The sequence below is a fragment of the Heptranchias perlo genome, chromosome 1 (genome assembly GCF_035084215.1).
Source record: "Heptranchias perlo isolate sHepPer1 chromosome 1, sHepPer1.hap1, whole genome shotgun sequence".
Lineage (NCBI taxonomy): Eukaryota > Metazoa > Chordata > Chondrichthyes > Hexanchiformes > Hexanchidae > Heptranchias > Heptranchias perlo.
This window is the reverse complement of record NC_090325.1, coordinates 193,857,400-193,880,232: the sequence shown is the minus strand read 5'-3', so window position 1 is coordinate 193,880,232 and position 22,833 is coordinate 193,857,400. Positions and strand designations below refer to the sequence as shown.

Genomic DNA, 22,833 nt, shown 5'->3' with positions numbered 1-22,833 from the left:
TGATGGGTGGAGGCAAATGCAGCGAAGAATTCCATAGATCAGTACCACTCAGAAAAGCTTTACAACTGCTCTGGTACCTGTGAGAGTGATCAATCCAGTTAAGGCAGCACTGCAAAGATATCAGGACCTGGCGGCCTCTCCAGATGTTGGGCAACTTTCGAAAACCTTTGATCAGCGTACAATACAAACCATCAGTGTCCCCCGATGGCTGATGGCAACAAGGATATTCAGGGCAACAGTATCTACATCAGAAATCCTGACACTGCACTGCAGGCAGACCTGTGGCAGCTTTCCAATTACTGTACTGCCATGGAAGCTACTGAAACTTAATATATGATAACACTCCCAAAGCTATAATGGATTGAGAATACTCTAACCAGACTTCATTTGGGGATCCTCTGATTCCACTCAACTCTCTATTGCCTTCCCAGTGTCATTTTCTAGCGATAAGCTGCACATTCTGTTGTCAATCTTGGGAAGTGTCCTGATAGGGAAATTGGCCTCAGTTGCATTTTGAGCCAACCAACTTGACTTGAAGATTTACCACAGGGTAGTCATTTGGGGGTTAATAGTTAAGAGTCATAGAATCATAGAATCATAGAATGTTACAGCACAGGAGGAGGCCATTCGGCCCATCGTGCCTGTGCCAGCTCTTCGAAAGAACGATCCAATTAGTCTCACCCCCCCGCCCTTCCCCCTTAGCCCTGCACTTTTTTCCCCTTCAGGTATTTATCCAATTCCCTTTTGAAAGTTACTATTGAATCTGCTTCCACCGCCCTTTCAGGCAGCGCATTCCAGATCATAACAACTCGCTGCGTAAAAAATTCTCATCTCCCCCTTTGGTTATTTTGCCAGTTATTTTAAATGTGTCCTGCCACTGCTACTGGAAACAGTTTCTCCTTATTTACTTAATCAAAACACTTCATGATTTTGAACACCTCTATTAAATTACCCCTTAACCTTCTCTGTTCTAAGGAGAACAACCCCAGCTTCTCCAGTCTCTACACATAACTGCATCCCTGGTACCATTCTGGTAAATCTCCTCTGCACCCACTCTTAAGTCCTTGACATCCTTTCTAAAGTGTGGTGCCCAGAATTGGACACAACACTACAGCTGGGGCCTAACTAGTGACTTATAAAGATTTAGCATAACTTCCTTGCTTTTGTTCTCCATGCCTCCATTTATAAAGTCCAGGATCCCATATGCTTTTTTAACAGCCTTATCAACTAGTCCTGCCACATTCAAAGATTTGTGTACTTACATGAAAAGAACTGGGCTTGAACGTAATATCTTTTGAATCACAGTCTGGATTTCCCTCTGGGGCAGGGTTTTCACCACTGGAGGTGGGTCGGGCAGGATTGCACCTGACACGGAACTGCTCCACAGACCCCCGCTGAAGATTGCGGGGTCCGGGTGGCAGAGCCTGTGGGAACGAGACTTTGGGGGTGTGTGGGCACCTCTGCGATGGCCCCTCGCTGGAGACCCCGGAGGCACCAATGGCACATGCAGATTATCCCAGAAGGATAATCTAGGTGCCCTTAAAAAGGGGGGCTGCATCAACCCCCTCCAAACACCTCCTCATCTTTGGGGTGGAATGGGGGGTGGGTTGCGTCCAGACCTGACACACACCCTGGCTCCACCTCTACCAGGATCAGGCAGGGTATGACTGATTAGCCCAGGCATACCTGCACCAGTCATTTGGCCAGATCCCAATTCCCAGTAGGGTAGACGTAGAGAAGATGTTTTCACTTGTAGGGGAGTCCAAAACCAGGAGACATAAGTATAAGATAGTCACTAATAAATCCAATAAAGAATTCAGGAGAAACTTCTCTACCCAAAGAGTGATGAGAATGTGGAACTCATTACCACATGGAATAGTTGAGGCAAATAGCAGAGATGCATTTAAGGGCAAGCTAGATAACTACATGAGGGAGAAAGGAATAGAAGGTTACGCTGAGGGGGGTGGATGAAGTAAAGTGGGAGGAGGCTCATGTGGAGCATAAACACCGGCATAGACCTGTTGGAATGGCCTGTTTCTGTGCTGTACATTCTATGTAATTCTATGTAACCGAGGGATTGGATGCAGGAACTCCCAACTCAAGTAGCCCCTGGCCCCGTCCTGCCCCCTTACCCCAGTGGTCTTAAAGGGGTGAACGGAAGCTCCGACCCCCCCCCCACCAGGCCATCCCACAAACCAGGCAAAAGGCAGAACCCAACTTGAGTTTGCGGCCATTCCAGCGAAAACGACGGTGTGGTTTCAGGACTGATATATTCAATGTACCTTTTCCTACAGTAGTGTTCAGACATTTTTCAGTCTGAGTTGCAATGGGTTTGAAAGAAACACACATCACTTTCCAATTTCATTCTACCAGCTTTTTTTTTCTTTAATTTTAGAATATCCAAAAGCTTCACAAAGAAAACATATTTTAACAAATCTTAATCCTTTTTTTTTGTAAGCACTGTAGTGACAGATGCAGCAAAACTTGAGCAATGAAGGTAGTGGCTTTTTTCTTTTAGGAACATAGGAACAGGAGTAGGCCATTCAGCCCCTCGAGCCTGTTCCGCCATTCAATTAGATCATGGCTGATCCGTATGAAAACGAGTTCCATTAGGAACAAGTGCACGTGGCAATCTCTCTGGCTGTTTGACAATTGTTTTAATCCAGCTAATATTTTGAGTTTTAGACCTGTCTCTCTATCTCTTCATTAAAAAAAATAATTTTTCATCTTGTGCTTTGTTCCCAACGTTTATTTTTGTTTTTAAGAAAAAAAAAAGTTTTCATCAAAAATATAGTTTGTTTCCCTATTCTAGTTCTAGTCATTTCAGGATTATTTTTTGATTTTAAAGTTTATGCTTCAGTGTTTGTCATAATTGTTGTTTTGCTTCTCACACACAACTCAGGAAAGACCCGAGAAGCATTAAGAAATAACCTGGGACTCGCACTTTAATCGTCTGTTTCATTTCCCAACATCTGTTCCAAAAAGTTGTGGACATCTGGCTAATAGTCCTAGAATTCTAGACCTGAGTCTAAATTTTCCAAGACTGTGCCTGAGACGGGAAACCTCGCCCACTGCTGGCGCATACCGGAAAATTGCAGGATAAACATCCGCGATATTCCAATGCTCCTTTACAGTCTCGGCATTTTATCTTGATTTTTCAGCTTTAATTTTTTTCTTGAAACTCTTAGGAAACGAACTCCTAATTTTAGCCTCGTAGATGAATTTTAGTCCACAACTATAGTCCCGCTCGTTTTAGACGACACATCGCTTAGGGTTGCCAACGCTCCAGGATTGCCCTCGAGTCTTCAGGAGTTAAAGATTAATCCGCGAGCAAAATAACCAGGAGAAAAATCATAGGGGGCATTAAAAAAAATTGTGGGTTTTTAAATAATATTCTTTAAACACTTTTGTTTATTAGTTACAAAAATATTGGATATGGCGAAAAAGGATGTTTGATTAACGGTCAAAAATCATCCAACGGGTACTGAAGACTCTGTTTGTTTTCTAATTGGCCGTGGGAAGGCGGAGCCCTGTGAGGATGGATGTGTCAGACGACCAAAGGTGGTCTTAACGCTGAATTATCCCAACGTGCTCAAAACTATCTGCTGTTCTATTTCCAAATACTTTTATATCGGCTGTGTCTTAAATTCTAGTTTTTTTTTTCTCTGAACAGTAAATTGCTCAGTTTCCCTCTATTTCTTAAAAAAAAACCTGCTTAAATACATGTAAAAACACAAACATCGCAAAGGTATTAAATTAATACACACACAGCCTTAAAGGGGAAGTGTATTCATCTGAATTGGAAAAAAAATCCTAAAAGGTAATACAGGGAGATACTGGTGCACTTTGTGGTGACTTGGTCTTCCCTTTAATGCCATGTCTTCATTGAATAGAGGCAGCTGGGGAAAAGATATTTTGGGGGGGAGGGAGGGTGGGAGCTTTCCAGAAAGCACTGGCACGGAGAACCTCTCTGTCCAGCAGCGTGTATCGGAAAACCACGGGCACGTTGCCCACTATCTTCCACCGGCGGGGGGGGGGGGGGGGGTGGGGGGGGGCGAGGATCCGTGCCTTTTTTTTGCGTGTCAACGCCCGTCTTCCCTGACGCCACAGGGTTGGTTTTATGTAATCGCGCTGTGGGAGAGGCGAGGCTCCCCCCGTTGGAAGCACACGCCCATGAAATCAGCGCTCGAGAGAGAGAGAGAGAGAGAGAGAAAGAGCGAGAGAGGCGGGGGGGGAGAGGGGAGGATGAGACCGGCTCTGGGGGCGGGGGCACGCTTCATTCACAATGTCCCTTGAGAGGGTCGGGACAGCGTCACCCAGAAAGGGGTTCCATGTGAAATGGTTACCGGGCCAGCTGCCTCTGACCAGCTTTGCGGGGGTGTAATTTTAATGTAACCCGCCCGGTGGGTAACTGAACGGACCAGGTTGAAAGACTGGTTTATGCCACTGGGTGATTTTACTCTCTATTGATGTTTAACGGAGAGCAGACTTCGGGCGGGGTGTAAATGAGCTCCCGCCTGGCGGGTTAGGTTAAAATTGCACCCTTTTAACTCGCCATAAAATGCAGGAACGGACAGATAGAGAGGCTTCACACTTAGAATTACCGAACGATTCAGACATGTTCTCCATTTAGTTACCGTGGCAGCTGGTGTCACCTCTCTCCACTGTTTGGTTATTTTTATTTATTATTTTTTTCCCCCTTGCAGCATCCTCAGCCATTGATAGACTCCATGTCCCCACCCCCCCTCCCCGTCTCAGAACCAGTCGGATGTCTCTGATTCCATCGTAAACACCTTCTTGCACATGTCCGAGTTTTCCTGGTGGAGAGGGAATTCTGATCCGGGCATCAGAATGTTCTTTCCTTTCCGAGAGATGTACGATTTTCCTGACGGTAAGCTTTCATATTTGGTCACAAATTGCCTGCAAACAAAACAAATACGTGTTAGCAAGAGGTCGTGGGTGTCCATGTTTTGGACGGGCGTATAACGTTCCGCGCTACGAAATGTTCAACCAGTCCAGGACATTCTGGACTGCTGTAAGGGCCAGAGTCATTTTCCTAACTTTTGCTTTTATTTTCTTCCTTGCTTGAAGGCACTGGCACAGGCAGAGGCACAGCTCTACGCATGCCTTCTGCTACTTTACCCAGTTGGTTATTATTTACGTGAGAAAAGAAAGAAAGAACTAACTAACTTGCATTTACATTGCGCCTTTCACGACCCTGTGGATGTCCCAATGTGCTTCACGGCCAATGAAGTACTTTTAAAGTGTAGTCACTGTTGCAATGGAAACACGGGCAGCTAATTGAACCTCGGCAGTACAGTGCTGGTAGGCTATTCCACTGTGGGAGCATCACAGCCGAGCCTGCCTCTCGCTGACATCCACATACTTGCCATTTCCAGCAGGGCTCACTGCTGAGCAATCAGGAGTGGGTAACTGTGGCAATTGTAGGGTCCTTTACGCCACCCTATCTGAGATTACCCAAACTCAGTGCAGGCCAGAAGTTAAACCTGAAACATTATCGGTCAGTTCCATCAGTTCCACAACTAAGCCATAATCAGAGCTCAGTATTGATAACAGATTACCAATTCAACAACTATTAGAAAGAAAACACTCCTTTCTCATTGAAAGGTGTATTGGCTTTTCCATAATTTTCATTGGACCCCAATCTCGAGATACTGCATTCAGTTCTGGGCACCGCACCTCGGGAAGGATATATCGTCCTTGGAGGGGGTGCAGCGCAGATTCACCAGAATGATACCGGGGCTAAAAGGGATGAATTATGAGGACAGGTTGCGTAGACTAGGCTTGTATTCCCACGAGTTTAGAAGATTAAGGGGTGATCTAATTGAGGTGTTTAAGATGATTAAAGGAGTTGATAGGGTAGAGAGAGAGAGAAACTATTTCCTCTGGTGGGGAGAGTCCAGAACAAGGGGGCATAACCTTAAAATCAGGGGTGATGTCAGGAAGCACTTCTTCACACAAAGGGGAGTGGAAATCTGGAACTCTCTTCCCCCAAAAGCTGTTGTGGCTGGGGGTCAATTGAAAATGTCAAAACTGAGATTGATAGATTTTTGTTAGGCGAGGGTATTAAGGGCTACGGAATCAATAAGAGTTAAGATATAGATCAGCCATGATCCAATCGATTGGCGGAACAGGCTCGAGGGGCTGAATGGCCTCCTCCTGCTCCTGTGTTCCACCTCCCGCTGAAGGGGCACAGCTGAGAACCGCGGCCTGCTGCGGGTAAGTGTTCGGGAGTTGCGAATGGAGCACCCTCGTGGCAGTCGACACCACTTCCACGAGCCCCTGGGAAGCAGCGATAAGACGGCGAGGGAGGAGGGATCAGCGGCGGTTCCGTCAGTGGCCTGGACGAGGGAAATACAGCACAAGTGGCGGGAGGCCTCACCGCCCTTCATTCTCCACCGCTAGCCCACTCAATCTCGGGCAGGATCGCGGAGGAGAATTCTGGCCTCGGGCCAGTACCAGAAGAGAGTACCAATACTGCGGGTTTGACCGGGCAGTAAGTGAAAGAGTGGGACTGGAAAGTTTTCAGCTCTCAAAATGACTCCCCCCTCCCTCCCTCGCTGTGTTACTGACTTTTTACATAGAGTTTACAGCACAAGAACAGGCCATTCAGCCCAGCAGGTCTATCCCAGTGTTTATGCTCCACACGCGCCTCCTCCCTCCCTACTTCATCTCACCCTATCAGCATATCCTTCTATTCCTTTCTCCCTCATGTGCTTATCCAGCTTCCCCTAAATGCATCTATGCTAGTCGCCTCAACTACTCCTTGTGGTAGCAAGTTCCACATTCTCACCACTCTCTGAGTAAAGAAGTTTCTCCTGAATTCCCTATTGGATTTATTAGTGACTATCTTATATTTATGACCCCTAGTTTTGGGCTCCCCCACAAGTGGAAACATCTTCTCTACGTCTACCCTATCAAACTCTTTCATAATCTTAAAGACCTCTATCAGGTCACCCCTCAGCCTTCTCTTTTCTAGACTGAACTGAACGGGATTGTTTCTTACCTGAATGGAAACTGGTCTTTGACCATCTGCATGCAGACCAGAAACGGATACTCCGAGAACTTCACTGTTGAGATGAAATCAAGCAGAGCCTCCGATTCCACACTGACCTCCACACCGCTTTTTACAAACAATGAATCCACCGTGATGTTACCAACGACAACCATTGCACCTCTGGAGGACAAATGGGAAAGGAAAAGAAAGCCCATTTTATGCCGATACTGTGTACACGAACCACTGAACACTGATCACAAAGCACGTAATGCCATGTTCACTATCTCTACTTTCTGCACTGTTCACTCAGACTTTATGTCAATTCATATACCTTTACATTAGGATTCATATACGCTTTTCATCTTCAATGGCTGCATAGATCTGTGCCATGGTACTTTAAGGGCCATATATAAAGAAAATATTAAACAAGCTAACATTTCTATAGCACCTTTCACAACCTCTGTACTTCCCAAAGCGCTTTACAGCCAATTAAATACTTTTGAAGTGTAGTCATTGTTGTAATGTAGGAAAATCGGCAGCCAATTTGCGCACAGCAAGATCCCACAAACAGCAATGTGATAATGATGAGATAATCTGTTTTTTAGTGATGTTAGTTGAGAGATAAATATTGGCCCCAGGACACCGGGGAGAACTCCCCTGCTCTTCTTCGAAATAGTGTTCGTGTGAGCTTTTACGTCCCCCTGACAGGGCAGATAGGGCCTCGGTTTGACGTCTCATCCGAAAGACGACACCTCCAACAGTGCAGTATTCTCTCAGCACTGCATTGGGAGTGTCAGCCTGGATTTTGTGTTCAAGTCTCTGGAGTGGGAGTTGAACCCATGACCTTCTGACTCAGAGTTGAGAACGCTCCCATTGCTGATTAAACCCGAATTCCTGTTAATTTGCATATATCTCAAATAGCTGATACCAGCATAGGAACAGGAGTAGGCCATTCAGCCCCTTGTGCCTGCTCCGCCATTTGATAAGATCATGGCTGATCTGTGATCTAACTCCATATACCTGCCTTTGGCCCATATCCCTTAATCCCCTTGGTTGCAGATCTTGATGTTCTGAGTGTGGATTTACCAATGAGGCAACAGCACTAAGGTCAGCCTTTTCCAAACCTCCAAGCCCACAAAATTCAAGCACAACAACAACAACTTGCATTTAAATAGCGCCTTTAACGTAATAAAGTGTCCCAAGACGCTTCACAGGAGCGATTATCAGACAAAATTTGACACTGTGTCACATAAGGAGATATTAGGACAGGTGACCAAAAGCTCGGAGGATTGTAGGGCTGGAGGAGGTTACAGAGATCGGGAGGGGAGAGGCCATGGAAGGATTTGAACATGAGGATGAAAATTTTAAAACCGAGGTGTTCCCAGACCGGGAACCAATGTAGGCCAGCGAGCACGGGGTAGGGGGGTGATGAGTGAACAGGACTTGGCGCGAGTTAGAATGTGGGCAGCAGAGTTTTGGATGAGCTAAAGTTTACAGAGGGTGGAAGATGGGAGGCCAGCCAGGGGAGCATTGGAATAGTCGAGTCTAGAGGCAACAAAGGCATGGATGAGGGGTTCAGCAGCAGATGGGCTGAGGCAGCGGCGGAGACGGGCGATATTACGGAGGCGGGAGTAGGCGGTCTTAGTGATGGAGGGAATATGCGGTCAGAAGCTCAGCTCAGTGTCAAACAGGAGGTTGGCGAGGTTGCAAAGAGCTTTATTACATCATTAGCACGTAAAACTGACCAGTGCAAAATGCAAAATGGGAAACAGAGGGGAGTGGAAATCTGGAACTCTCTCCCCCCAAAAAAGCTGGGGGTCAATTGAAAATTTCAAAACTGAGATTGATAAGATTTTTGTTGGGCAAGGATATCAAGGGATAAAGAACCAAGACGGGTAGATGGAGTCAAGATACAGATCAGCCATGATCTAATTGAATGGCGGAACAGGCTCGAGGGGCTGAATGGCCTCCTCCTGTTTCCCTACGTTCCTACAGTAAGTATCACTCACTGAAAAGCAAATCGACAGCAGAGCACACAGCGCAGTGAAGCCTCGCGTACCTGTTTGTGACGGTGGTTTTAGACTCCCGGTACCACAGGCTAAATTCCATTCCACCCGAGATGTCAATCGCCAGGCCTCCTAGAAACTCCACGGCTGCCTTCAGCCCTGACTGCAGCTGAAAGACCTGAAGCACAAAGGAAAGCAAAGGGTTTTCAATCTCCCCTTAAACGAGCCAGCAGCTACATCGACACTTCGCTGAAGCCTTGGAATTAGAACAAACTTCCCACGGCCTAGTTTATTGCTAGGCGTTCTTGGTTTAAACGCTTGTTGACCTGGACTATAAGGTGTTGCGGCAGAGAAAGATTTCCTCGCTGTTTAATCCTCAAAGTCGGCACAGAAACAGGCCATTCGGCCCAACAGGTCTGTGCCGGTGTTTATGCTCCACACGAGCCTCCTCCCTCCCTACTTGATCTCACCCTATTAGCATATCCTTCTATTCCTTTCTCCCTCATGTGTTTATCCAGCTTCCCCTTAAATGCATCTATGCTATTCGCCTCAACTGTGGTAGCGAGTTCCACATTCTCACCATTCTCTGGGTAAAGAAGTTTCTCCTGAATTCCCTATTGGTTTTATTAGTGACTATCTTATATTTATGGCCCCTAGTTTTGGACTCCCCCACAAGTGGAAACATCTTCTCTACCTCTACCCTATCGAACCCCGTCATAATTTTAAAGACGCCAGAGTAAGCAAATCTTGCTACAGTTGTACAGGGCTTTAGTGAGACCACACCTGGAGTACTGTGTATAGTTTTGGTCTCCTTAGCTAAGGAAGGATCTACTTGCCTTGGAGGCGGTGCAACGAGGGTTCACTAGATTGATTCGTGGGATGTGAGGGTTATCCTATGAGGAGAGATTAAGTAGGATCGGCCTATACTCTCTGGAGTTTAAAAGAATGAGAGGTGATCTCATTGAAATATATAAGATTCTGAGGGGACTTGACAGGGTAGATGCTTAGAGGTTGTTTCCCCTGGCTGGAGAGTCTAGAACTAGGGAGCATAGTGTCAGGATAAGGGGTCGGCCATTTAAGACTGAGATAAGGAAGAATTTCTTCACTCAGAGGGTTGTGAATCTTCGGAATTCTCTACCCCAGAGGGTTGTGGATGCTGAGTCATTGAGTATATTCAAGGCTGAGATCGATAGATTTTTGGACTCTAGGGGAATCAAGGAGATTGGACGGGAAAGTGGAGTTGAGGCCAAAGATCAGCCATGATCTTATTGAGTGGTGGAGCAGGCTTGAGGGGCTGTATGGCCTACTCCTGCTCCTATTTCTTCTAGAGAGAAGAGCCCCAGCCTGGTCAATCTTTCCTAATAGTTATAACCTCTCAGTTCTGGTATCATACTTGTAAATCTTTTTTCTACCTGCTCCAGTGCCTTTATATCCTTTTTGTAATATGGAGACCGGGAATGTGCACAGTACTCTATGTGCACATACTAAGTACGTGCATAGTAAAGCATCACAGGGATGGAATGTCGGTCTTGTACCCCGCCCAATATGGACTTCAATGGAGAGTACAATTGGATGGGGTGTAAAACCAGAGTTGCACCCAATCCCGTCAGTTTCCAATGGGTGGGTTAGGTTAAAATTGCCCACTATATATAATCTTAGTGCACAGAAAGAGGCCACTCGGCCCATCGTGCCTTTAATTGAAGCTCTGCATTGGAGCACGAACTTGTCAAAATCTACCCATCGGGCAATGCAGATTAAAGACAACGTTCCAATTAAGATCAAGTGACATACGTATAAAAACAAAAGTTCGATAGAACTATCTTGAACGGTATTTGAAAATCCGGAATTGAAAAGGTGGCAGAGGCAGATACCTGGGAGTGATCGACGAGGAGAATAAGACCTTTGACCACATTCATTGGCTCGCCGGTCGTCGTGAACACCTTGGCCATTAAGTCGCTGTAGCCGCGGAAGAAGGTGACCGGCCGGAGCTGGACATCAAACAGTACAGCGGACATCCCAGCCAGGGAGTCGAGCTGCTCCTCGCCTTCATCGGGAGACGCAGCAATTAAAGTTTCTAAGCCCTGGGCTTCAATCACAACCTGCAAAGAAAAATGTGACACTTGTTAACTCAAGCAGTCCTAATACAACCACAACAACAACAACTTGCATTTGTACAGCACCTTTAACGTATTAATATGTCCCAAGGGCTTCACAGGAGAGATTATCAAACAAAATTTGACACCGAACCACAAGAGACATTAGGACAGGTGATCAAAAGCTTGGTCAAAGAGGTAGGTTTTAAGGTGCGTCTTAAAGGAGGAGAGAGAGGTAGAGCGGTGGAGAGGTTTAGGGAGGGAATTCCAGAGCTTAGGGCCGAGGCAGCTGAAGGCACGGCCGCCAATGGTGGAGCGATGAAAATCGGGGATCCACAAGAGGCCAGAGTTGGAGGAGCGCAGAGATCTCGGAGGGTTGTAGGGCTGGAGGAGGTTACAGAGATCGGGAGGGGGGGCGAGGCCGTATACTCGGGTTTATAATGGTGGCTTTAACGTAGAAAAACATCCCAAGCCATAATCAAAAAAAAATGGACGCCAAGCCAAAGACAAAAGCTTGATCAAAGACGAGGGTTTTAAAGAGGGTCTTAAAAGGAGGAGAGAGTGAGGCACATCTCGGAAGATCACGGGTGCATTACCCGGCCATCGACATGCGCGGTAGGTGTACAAGTTTTCCCCACCACCGGTGTGTGCTCAGAACATTAACCCTACAGCCTCTGCCTCAGCAGCACTTGCTGCATGACCCATGTCCCTGGGAAGCAGTTTAATAATGGACATGACAGATTAGTCTCACAGACAGACAGGTGGTGGATGGACTCCAGTGTAACTCAACTCTAACCTCCTACTGTTACTAGAGGCACTGAACACACCACCCTTGGGGTTGTGTGAAGCTGCCCTTGCAATGTCGGTGAAGGTCTATTCTCCTGTACTGTTGAAGCATTTTACATTGAAAGCCATCAAAATAAACAGATAAACATATCTTTTTACCTTTCATATATGATTACCTAAATATGTTTCCATATTTTTCAAGTTACATTTCATTTTATTTTGTAAATAGTTATGAAGCGTCTGCTTTCTTGTAATTGGCAAATGAATTTCAATATAGATAAGTGTGAGGTGGTACATTTTGGCAGGAGGAATAAGGAGGCCACATACTGCTTGGAAAATTCAAGAGTCTGAATGGGGTAGAGGAGCAAAGGGATTTGGGGGTACAGATTCACAAATCATTAAAAGTAGCAACGCAGGTCTACAAGGGCATAAAAAATGCAAACAAAGCACTGGGGTTCATTTTTTAAGAGGAATACAATTGAAAAGCAGCGAGTTTTATGTTAAACTTGTATAGAACCTTGGTTAGACCACACTTAAGAGTACTGTCCTGGTCTCCATATAACAAAAAGGATATTGAGGCACTGGAGAAAGTGCAAAAAAGATTTACAAGGATGATACCAGAACTGAGAAGATACAACTAGCAGGAAAGACTGAACAGGCTGGGGCTCTTTTCTCTAGAAAAGAGAAGGCTGAGGGGTTCGATAGGATAGACGTAGAGAAGATGTTTCCACTTGAGGGGGAGTCCAAAGCTACGGGCCATAAATATAAGATAGTCACTAATAAATCCAATAGGGAATTCAGGAGAAACTTCTTTACCCAGAGAGTGGTGAGAATGTGGAACTTGCTACCACGTAGAGTAGTTGAGGTGTTTAGCATAGATTTAACTACATGAGGGAGAAAGGAATAGAAGGATAGGGTTAGATAAAGTAGGGAGAGAGGAGGCTCAGGTGGAGCATAAACACCGGCACAGACCAATTGGGCCGAATGGCCCGTTTCTGTGCTGTAAATTCTATGTAATTCTTCACACGTCATTGTGTACGAAAGGTTTCTGCAGCACCTCGCACAACTGCCAGGAGCAGCTTTGTAGACAGGGCCAACCTGTCCTGGGTAAAACATTGTGCCCCTCTAGTGGCCAATTGATTATAACTCATAACCAGCGAAGGCTTCTGCTCTTCGAAAAGAAAACACGATGACCTACTTCTACGTACCTGAGTAGCATGCAGCTGTTTCTCCTGGCTGAGGACAAAGATGTTCATGTTACTCTTTCTTAGGATGCCTGAGCCCGAGTATAGGATGTCCAGACTGTACGTGGATGTTGAATCCGTGCCCTCTGAAAAAACAAAATGACTCCTCCAGTAAGACCTCTTGTAGCATGGCCGCAGCGGAGACAGATATTAAGCAGATATTGTGTCAGGATTCAGCCAACCCACTACTTTTTGCCCCCAATTATTTCTCCTGATTTGCCCCTCTCCTTTCCTCATGGTGCTGACTCCTGCTAGAGTACTGTTCAATGGGTGCCAGGTCAGCTGCCCTCTGGTGTATCACCGTGCGAGTCCATCCAAGGCTTACTCTAACACAGCTCTGATTTTGAACTGATCATTCGGAGGCCCTGTTCAAAATTTCAGTTGGGATCAGTAAATTCCAGCTCAAACCATTTGATCTATTGAACTGTTGTCCATTGGTACAGTCCCCCACCGGTTATAGCGTGTTCGTGCGAACGTGATTTGCCCCGCTATATGCGATGGCCGGTGTAACAGGGCAGTGTCATTTCTGTAATAAACAAGAATCTTCCTTCTGTGTAGCTCCACTTTGACCTCCAGCTTTATTTAAATCGCAGTCAGTTTACAAACTGTATGCCCCACACCGCTTAGCCGGGATTAGAATGGCCTTAAATACACAATAAGGTAATTGAAAATTAACCAGGTGTTATTTACTTGTGTTTGTTCTTACTTTCAACCCACCTTAACCGGGTGTGAACTAGTGAGAAGCACAGCTGTTTCTGCCCAAAATAAACGAAGCACTTAAGACGCTATAACCGGCAACTTTGAAATTGACGTTAATGCAAATGGCTAATGGTTAATGTCGCTTTCCGGCCGATATAAGCAACTGCACGTTTTATACATGGACGTTTTAAGTGGTGGGGAACTGTATTAATTAGAGTCCACGGTAAGAGGTTTAGCAGGATAGCTCGGAGAGGAAAAGTCAGCCTGGGTTCCTGTTTGGATCCGTGCGTGTGAGCACGTGCGCATGTGCCTGTGTGTGGGCACACATGCGTGTGTTTTCCCTCCCTAAACCCCTCTGCCTCTCCACCTCTCTCTCCTTTAAGATGCTCCTTAAAACCTACCTCTTTGGCCAAGCTTTTGGTCACCTGTCCTAATATCTCCTTACGTGCCTTGGTGTCAAGATTTTGTCTGATTATTGCTCCTGTGAAGCGCTTTGGGACGTTTTTCCTACGTTAAAGGCGCTATATAAATGCAAGTTGTTGTTGTTGACATACGTTTCATGTATCCTGTGTAGGCCGACGAGGAGCCAATCTTGGAGAAACGGTCATAGTTATGGACGACAGTGTTCTTCAGAACCTTCCACACCATTTCACTGCAAAGGATAAAGCATATCGTTAGGAACAACTTGAATTGACACTGCGACCAATCGGCAGGTCTGAGGAGGTCTCCGGGATTAGGCGTACTTACCAAAAAAAACCAAAAATAATCCGCGAAAGACCTTATGGAAACCTGTGCAGTTTTTTTAACGTATGATTCCGAACAGGAAGATAATTGGGCTGGACCCGCCCGAGGAGGGTATTCCGTTCGCTGCCCTGACCCCAGTCCCAATTTCCTCCCCCCGCCTCTTTTACTATGCGGGGCAGACTCCTGGCAGGATCTCCCCCAGCAAGTAGGAGCCCACCAACGCTGGGGAAGGAAGCTGTGGTGGGACACCTGTTGCAAAACCAGACGGAGGGCAGGCGGAATTTATAGGGGCAGAAGTGTCACAGTGATGTGCCAGCAACTTTAATGTTAGATCTCCGAGGATTAACAAAGGTAAGATTTTTGGTGCCTCAGGGGCAGGGAGAGGTGGCCTTCTCGTTTATGCAGCGCCGTTAGTGTAGGAAAATGTCCCAAAACACTTCAGAGGAGCGTAATACATGAAAATTGGCACCAAGCCAAGAAGGACATATTAGGAGGGATGACGAAAGGCTTGGTCAAAGAGGTAGGTTTTAAGGAGCGTCTTAAAGGAGGAGAGAGAGGTGGAGAGGCGGAGAGGTTTAGGGAGGGAATTCCGGAGCTTAGGGCCTAGGCAGCTGAAGGCACGGCCGCCAATGGTGGAGTGACGAAAATCGGGGATGCGCAAGAGGCCAGAATTGGAGGAACACAAAGTTCTCGGAGGGTTGTAGGGCTGGAGGAGGTTACAGAGATAGGGAGAGGGGCGAGGCCATGGAGGGATTTGAACACAAGGATGAGAACTTCAAAATCGAGGCGTTGCTGGACCGGGAGCCAATGTAGGGCAGTGAGCACAGGGGGTGATGGGTAAACAGGACTTGGTGCGAGTTAGGATATGGACGGCAGAGTTTTGGATGAGCTGAAGTTTACAGAGGGTGAAAGATGGGAGACCGGCCAGGAGAGCATTGGAATAGTCAACAAGAGAATGGATTGGAGAATTAGTTTTGTAGCTTTATCTCTAACCCACGCAGCCTCACTCAATTTAACCAATCGTGTCACATTCTGTATAGAATCATACAGCACAGAAGGAGGCCATTTGGCCCATCGTGCCTGTGCCGGCTCTTTGAAAGAGCTATCCAATTAGTCTCACTCCCCTGCTCTTTCCCCATAGCCCTGTAAATTTTTCCTTTTCAAGTATTTATCCAATTCCCTTTTGAAAGTTACTATTGAATCTGCTTCCACTGCATTCCAGAACATAACAGCTCACTGCATTAAAAAAAAAGTCACCTCATTTCCCCCCCTGGATTTTTTGGCCAATTATATTAAATCTGCGTAGAACCGTGTATTATGTTAAAACTGCAATTTACAAAAAAAAAACCCAGTTACCTGCCCGGAAGTTTAAATCGCAGGATGTCCTGAATCTTGGAGAGTAAGTATTTGCTCATTTCAGCCGGTAGCTCGCCGATGGAGAGGAGAATGTTTTTAACCTCCATGTACGAGGGGTCGTTGTTAAAGATGATGTCTGCCGCAGACGCCCGCACAGTCTTCTCGTGGATCCGACGGTTCTGATGGTAGATCCTGTTCATCACCTTTTTCACCTGTTCGGACACAAAGCTGTGACAATGAACTTTGTAAATGTAAGACAGAGTTCTGTCCAAAGCAACACGCTCAACGTCTTTCACAGAGCCGGTGTGGCAGGCTGCCCGACGTGGAACCGAGCCTTGCAGCTCGGGTTATGCGCCAGCATCGCTCCGCAGACTCTGATTAAACTAATCTCAGCTGGGGCGCGTGACGGATAGAGAGAGCTGTCCTATTTCGCATTGTCCGCCGTGGCTCAGGAGGTCATGGGCTCCAATTCCCACTCCAGAGACTCCAGGCTGACACTCGCAGTGCAGTGCTGAGGGAGTGCCGCACTGTCGGAGGTGCCGTCTTTTGTATGAGACGTTAAACCGAGGCCCTGTCTGCTCTCTCAGGCAGACGTAAAAGATCCCACGGTCACTATTTTGAAGAAGACATGGGGAATTCTCCCCGGTGTGCTGGCCATTATTTATTGCTCAACTAACACCTAAAAACAGATTATCCCATTGCTTTTTGTGGGACGTTACTGTGTGCAAATTGACTGCTGCGTTTCCTACTTTGATTCATCATTCCTTCCTTCCTTCCTTGCTCGCTCGACAGGGCTCATGTCAATTCCAGTGAGTAAATTTCAGTAACAAGGCTGTTCTGCTCAACCCCGTGGCAATTTTACATTTGAAACGATACTGATGCAAATACTATTTATCTTTTGCAACAGTTACGATGAGTAGCATTCGCATGGGCAGGTTTGTATTACAGCAAAGACCAACAACAGTAGATTTGCAGGGCACCTCTTCATAGAATTTGCCCTGCACCAATAATCAAAAGAAACAATGATGTGGAATTTCACCTCCTCTGTGATGTGAGCCCGTTCATATTTCTGGATGGTAGTGACCGCAATATTGCTGATAGGACCAGACCCAGACTCTACATGTTTCAGTAAAATAGGAATGGCCTCGGGGAGAATAGCATTCTTCACAGAAAGGATGTACATCTGAATCTCAGATTCCTTTTCTGCCTCTTTTGCACCTTTCAGAATCATTTCTTTCGCTTCAATCACAGTCTGAAACAGAAAAATATAATTTTGGGTTTAAAAATTTAAAAAACAATACGCAATTTACTGATACTTTTTGTATCATCGCCCCGCCTTTGGCGGCCGTGCCTTCAGCTGCCTCGGCCCTAAGCTCTGGAATTCCCTCCCAGGAAAGATTAAACAGGCTGGGGCTCTTTTCTCTAGAAAAGAGAAGGCTGAGAGATGACCTGATAGAGGCACTTTAAAATTATAAAGGGATGTCATAGGGTAAATGTAGAAATGTTTCCACTTGTGGCAGAGTCCAAAACTAGGGGCCATAAATATAAGAGAGTCACTAATAAATCCAATGGGGAATTCAGGAGAAACTTCTTTACCCAGAGAGTGATGAGAATGTGGAACTTGCTACCACAAGGAGTAGTTGACGTGAATAGTACAGATGCATTTAAGGGGAAGCTAGATAAACACATGAGGGAGAAAGGAATAGAAGGATGTGCTGATAGGGTGAGATGAAGAGGGGAGGGAGGAGGCTCGTGTGGAGCATATACACCAGCATGGCCTGTTTCTGTGCTGTAATTTCTATGTAACTCTATGTAAATCACAGATGCACCAGATTCACCGGCCTATACCTATACCCACCGGCAGTTCACACAGTCCCTTCTGGCAGAATTTTCTGACGAGCGCCCCAATGATAATAACAACAGTTTCCCGGATATCGTTGCTTCCGATTTTTCCGTTAAGTTTATCCTGTGGCAAAGAAGTGACAAAGAACTAATGGTCAAAGATAAAAGTAGTTATCGTACAACAGAGACAGGGTTAAAGCAGATGGGCAACAGTCTACTGTACATATGGGCTTTTAAAAATATTATAGCACAACAAAATTTATTAGACTGAGTCTCCTGAAAATGGGGGATGGTTTACATGTCATTCAGCAAGCAGACTCTGTGCTGTTCATCAATCTAAGTTTTACTTGACATTGGTACTAGGTTGGGGTAGGGACCATACAGGAGCCTCTTGGTCCTACAAACATTAACATTCAGAGTGACCTCTTCCTGGCCTGTTTAACGCTCATGTTTGTTTGGATGTTGCTACTCGTGTCGTCAGAATTACCCCCAGAGTCATTTGCCCTTATTTCTAGCGCAGAAGTTCTGTCATTTTGTTTAAAAACGTTCTTCCTTCAACTTTGAGAACAGAAATAATACATTTCGTCATTTGGGTTTTCTTCTCCAAAGTTCCCTCCACACTTTTGAAATATCTCCTCGGTCAAGAGATTGTGGCAGGCCAGGCTCCAGATATCTCTTTAAATGCTGTGAGTTATTTCTCGCCTGGCCTGCGAACTGGAAAGTGTGGGACTTGAACTCTCCCTCCCCCAGGTCAGTACTGGAAGATTCATCCCCTAGGGGAAGCCTGAATGTGAATGTCATTTGAGGCTGGTGTTCAAAGTCAACCTTTGCTGGTTGAAAGCCCTCACATTTGTACTATTGGGCCTCAGTGTCTCAGGGCCAGAGCTCCCACTCTTGATTGCTCTCCAGTGACGTCAACTGGAAAAGTGGACGTGTGCGGGACGTCCATCAAGGACCGTTTTCATCTCTTCCACGGTTGAATAACCTACTGATACATGGCGGGGGGGCGGGGTGGAGGTCATTTTCCGAGTCTACGGCGTCCAGTGCGTATCAGAAAAATCACAGGCAGGGGACCCATGCTTTTCCAGTGTGCATTGGCAGCAGTAAATCTCCTCACTGTCATCTGCACTAAGGAAATTTAGGCTTCATTGTCAAGGCTTGCACATGAAGAATGACCATTTAGGCAATGCAGCACAGGGCCGCCAGTGCTCAGGGAACTGTACCGCAGAATGATTCATGGTCGTCAGCACAGGAAGGGGGATAATTGAAAGGAAAATTTTTTTAAAAACATTTCATGCTGATATATCGACAGTCCGGCGATAAGATGTCCCGAGATTGCAAATACTAACCATTAAAGCCCTCAGCAAGTCCTCAGTGGGGTGAGAGGCAAAACCGCAAGCGTACAGAAACCTCTCCTGTAAAATGAAGCTACTGTCGTTCCTGAAATCTAGGAACTCCAGCATAGCCGCCAGAGAAGCACTGGTCTGAGCAGAGGTCACAGCATCGACTAATGGCGGGCTGTGAGGGAAAGACAGAAATACAACTGGATGAGTGCAATTTATCGCAGATCTGGGGCAGAGCGTCATGAGCAACTTTTACATTGCGTAACTCCTTATAACTTGCCCACAGTCAAAACAGGTGCTCCTGAATATATCAACGTTAAGAAATATCTAAATACTTAGCAAGAACAAAGCAATGCAGAACCGTATTAACCAATAACTTGAGATGATTTAACACATCTTCTGCCTTAGACCCGACAGGACAATCACCGACTCATAACAGTCCCCTCAATTGGCCATTGAATGGGTGTTAAGATATGATTTAAAGCTACTCTGACTCGGGAATAAGGTTATTCCCAATCTCTGTGCTGCGCATTGACAGCCTTGTAATCTCTTTCATTTAAGTCAGATTTGACTTAAATCCTGGGGGAATAAAGAGCTGAGGAGAATGATCCAGTTACTACCTGTGATTACTCTTCTTGCTGTTTGTTGGCCTTATGGCATTGTGATCAAACAGTCTCTCTGGCCTCCGAGCAAGTCTTTTACTTCTGCCTCCCTAAACCTCTCCACCTCTTCGGCCCTAAAACCCTCAGAGATCTCTGCGTTCCTCCAATTCTTGCTGCTTGCGCATACCCGATTTTAATCGCCCCACTATTGGTGGCCTCGGCCCCAAGCTCTGGAATTCCCTCCCTAAACCTCTCCGCCTCTCTCTCCTCCTTTAAGGCGCTCCTTAAAACCTACCTCTTTGACCAAGCTTTTGGTCACCTGTCCTAATATCTCCTTATGTGGCTCGGGGTCAAATTTTGTTTGATAATCGCTCCTGTGAAGCGACTTGGGACGTTTTACTACGTTAAAGGCACTATATAAATGCAAATCATTGTTGTTGTTGTTGCCTTGTGCTACCTCTTCAGCCTCTCCTACTTGCAGTCCATGGTCCTGAAATTCCGTGAGGATTCTCCCAGTCACCGGCTGTGACTCTGGCAGGAGACCAGCAGAACCCCCAATAAAAGTGGTGGAAACCTGGCGTAACCCCACCTCAAACAAGGACACTGGCGTAAAAGGGGATGGGGTGGGGGGGGAATGGGGACTCCCTGTGTCAGGAATTCTCGTGCTCCAGGCTCTCAAAGTCAATGGGAAGGAAAATTGGTCGAGGTGGGAGACAGACAGCTGATCTGCTACTGCCTGTCTCATGAATCCTCGCCAAAGTCGAGTTTTACCGGCGCAGTTTCTTCATGTCTAATGCCAGCCCAACCAACTCTTTCTTATGCTTTGTCCTGAGCCCTTCGTCTAGTGACACTCTTGGCCTCACTATCTCCCCCCACTCCAAATGGAAATCCCACACCTCTTTCGTTGCTAAAGTTGCCACCAAAAAGCTTGGTTTTCCACTTTCGTGTCAGTCCCTTCGATTTTTCTTTTAAAAGACTATCTTTTAAGCACAATAATTTAAATATTGTTCCCTTATCTGTTGAGGCTTTTCTGGCACCTCCTGGGTAGCATAAAAGAAAAAAGCTGCCCGTCTAATTCTTCTCCCACCTCTAGCCTCCAACCTTTTCTTTTGTCTTCCTCAGAACTTTGCTTTTTCTCCTCTTAAGCGGTACGAATGCCATCCAACGTACTGTTGCTCTTTCCCACATCCCCGCTGTGTTGAAATCAAACCTGGTTGTAACGTCTTGAGTTCTAACTCACTCTTACCCAGGGCCTCAAAACTATGGAATTCCTTAAGCCGTCACCATCTTAATTTACCTTGTCTTCTCTCCTATTCTTTTCATCGCCTGGTGGTGCTCTGTACAACAGGCCTTGGCTCCTCACCCAGGTTTCTCGGTAAGAGATGCCTAGGCTGACACGTGAGGGATGATTTCTCCAACCGGGAGTGAATTCAAGAACGTGAATTCAGGACGCATAAGCAACGTCCAATTCCGAGGAAACAGTTGCCGCGATTAACTAACAGAAAAGTGTGGCCATCAAATCTTCTATAGGAACCCATTACAAGCATCATTATTTTAAATGTTACATTTAAAAGTTGTTACTAAACTGATAAGAAATATCAGAGATCATTTGAAAAAACCATAACCCACTTGTATAACAACTTGGTGATGAAGTGACCCCATAAATCAACTAAGAAAACCAAGAAAAACTAATTAATCTTTTAAAGTTCGAAACAAAATATTGGTGTTATAAATAGAATAGAAACATAGGAACAGGATTAGTCCATTCAGCTTCTCGAGCCTGTTCCGCCATTCAAATAGATCATTGCTAATCTGTATCTCAACTTCATCTACCTGCCTTTGTCCCCTATCCCTTAATACCCTTGCCTAACAAATGTAAGGAGTCTTACAACACCAGGTTATAGTCCAACAGCTTTATTTGAAATCACAAGCTTTCGGAGGCTTCCTCCTTCGTCAGGTGAGTGTTGTAAGACTCCTTACATTTGTCCACCCCAGTCCATCACCGGCATCTCCACATCTTGCTTAACAAAAGTCTATCAATCTCAGTCTTGACATTTTCAATTGACCCTCAGCCTCAACATCTTTTGGGGGGAGAGAGTTCCAGATTTCCACTCCCCTTTGTGTGAAGAAGTGCTTCCTGACATCACCCCTGAACGGCCTGGCTCTAATTTTAAGGTTATGCCACCTTGTTCTGGACTCCCCCCACCAGAGGAAATAGTTTCTCTCTATCTACCCTATCAACTCCTTCAATCATCTTAAACACAAAGAAGCACTAGCTTCTTGACTCTCTACAACCCAACCATGAGATGCATCTCACCCATTCAGACACACGTTCTCATACCCAGTTGATTGAATTCATAGCCGATATTTCACTTCATTGATTGTTTTCTAGCGCACTGTTGAAAAGAGTCCCTGCTGAAGTTAGTAGAGGGCGGAACAAACAGGTTGAACAAAAATCATCAAACACAATTTTCTCCCAGGTGGAGAAATTGCTGACACACAAGGGTGTTTTTATATCCATTTCTGAATATTAGAGAAGATTTTTACGAATAAGCCCCCTGCAACAGAGAGCTTCAGACAACAGGGGCGCTAATCGAAATATCAACACAATTTTAGCGCACCTGTTTCTCAACAACAACAACTTGCATTTATATAGCGCCTTTAATGTAGCAAAAACGTCCCAAGGCGCTTCGCAGGAGTGATTATCAAACAGAATTTGACACTGAGCCACATAAGGAGATATTAGGACAGGTAACCAAAAGTTTGGTCGAAGAAGTATGTTTTAAGAATCATCTTAAAGGAGGAGAGGCAGAGAGGTTTAAGGAGGGAATTCTAGAGCTTGGGGCCTAGGCAGCTTAAGGCACGGCTGCCAATGGTGCAGTGATGAAAATCAGGGACGCGCAAGAGGTCAGAATTGGAGGAGCGCAGAGATCTCGGAGGGTCGTAGGGTTGGAAGAGGTTACAGAGATAGGGAGGGGGCGAGGCCATGGAGGGGTCTGAATCCACCCAGTGTGGACAGAAAGCTAGGCGGGCCGCACAGCAGTCACATGGCAAATATTTACGACCAGCAATCCCAGCGTGCCAAACCCTAGCTTTCTTA

The 22,833-nt window shown here is 45.9% G+C and overlaps 1 protein-coding gene across 1 annotated transcript in view; it reads right to left on the bottom strand.

The window, feature by feature from the left end:
* Positions 1 to 2,359: 2,359 nt before the first annotated feature.
* The window catches only part of mttp (microsomal triglyceride transfer protein), a 46,630-nt gene continuing 26,156 nt past the window's right edge, over positions 2,360 to 22,833 (bottom strand). Inside the window, exons 9-18 of the mRNA XM_067994506.1 lie at positions 19,138 to 19,306; positions 17,805 to 17,912; positions 16,986 to 17,198; positions 15,947 to 16,158; positions 14,401 to 14,498; positions 13,112 to 13,233; positions 10,896 to 11,123; positions 9,078 to 9,202; positions 7,028 to 7,198; positions 2,360 to 4,920 (exon numbers count right to left, since the gene is read on the bottom strand). Of these exons, the coding sequence (XP_067850607.1) occupies positions 4,755 to 4,920; positions 7,028 to 7,198; positions 9,078 to 9,202; positions 10,896 to 11,123; positions 13,112 to 13,233; positions 14,401 to 14,498; positions 15,947 to 16,158; positions 16,986 to 17,198; positions 17,805 to 17,912; positions 19,138 to 19,306 (1,612 nt within the window). The 3' untranslated portion in view covers positions 2,360 to 4,754. The remainder of the gene's footprint in view (positions 4,921 to 7,027; positions 7,199 to 9,077; positions 9,203 to 10,895; positions 11,124 to 13,111; positions 13,234 to 14,400; positions 14,499 to 15,946; positions 16,159 to 16,985; positions 17,199 to 17,804; positions 17,913 to 19,137; positions 19,307 to 22,833) is intronic.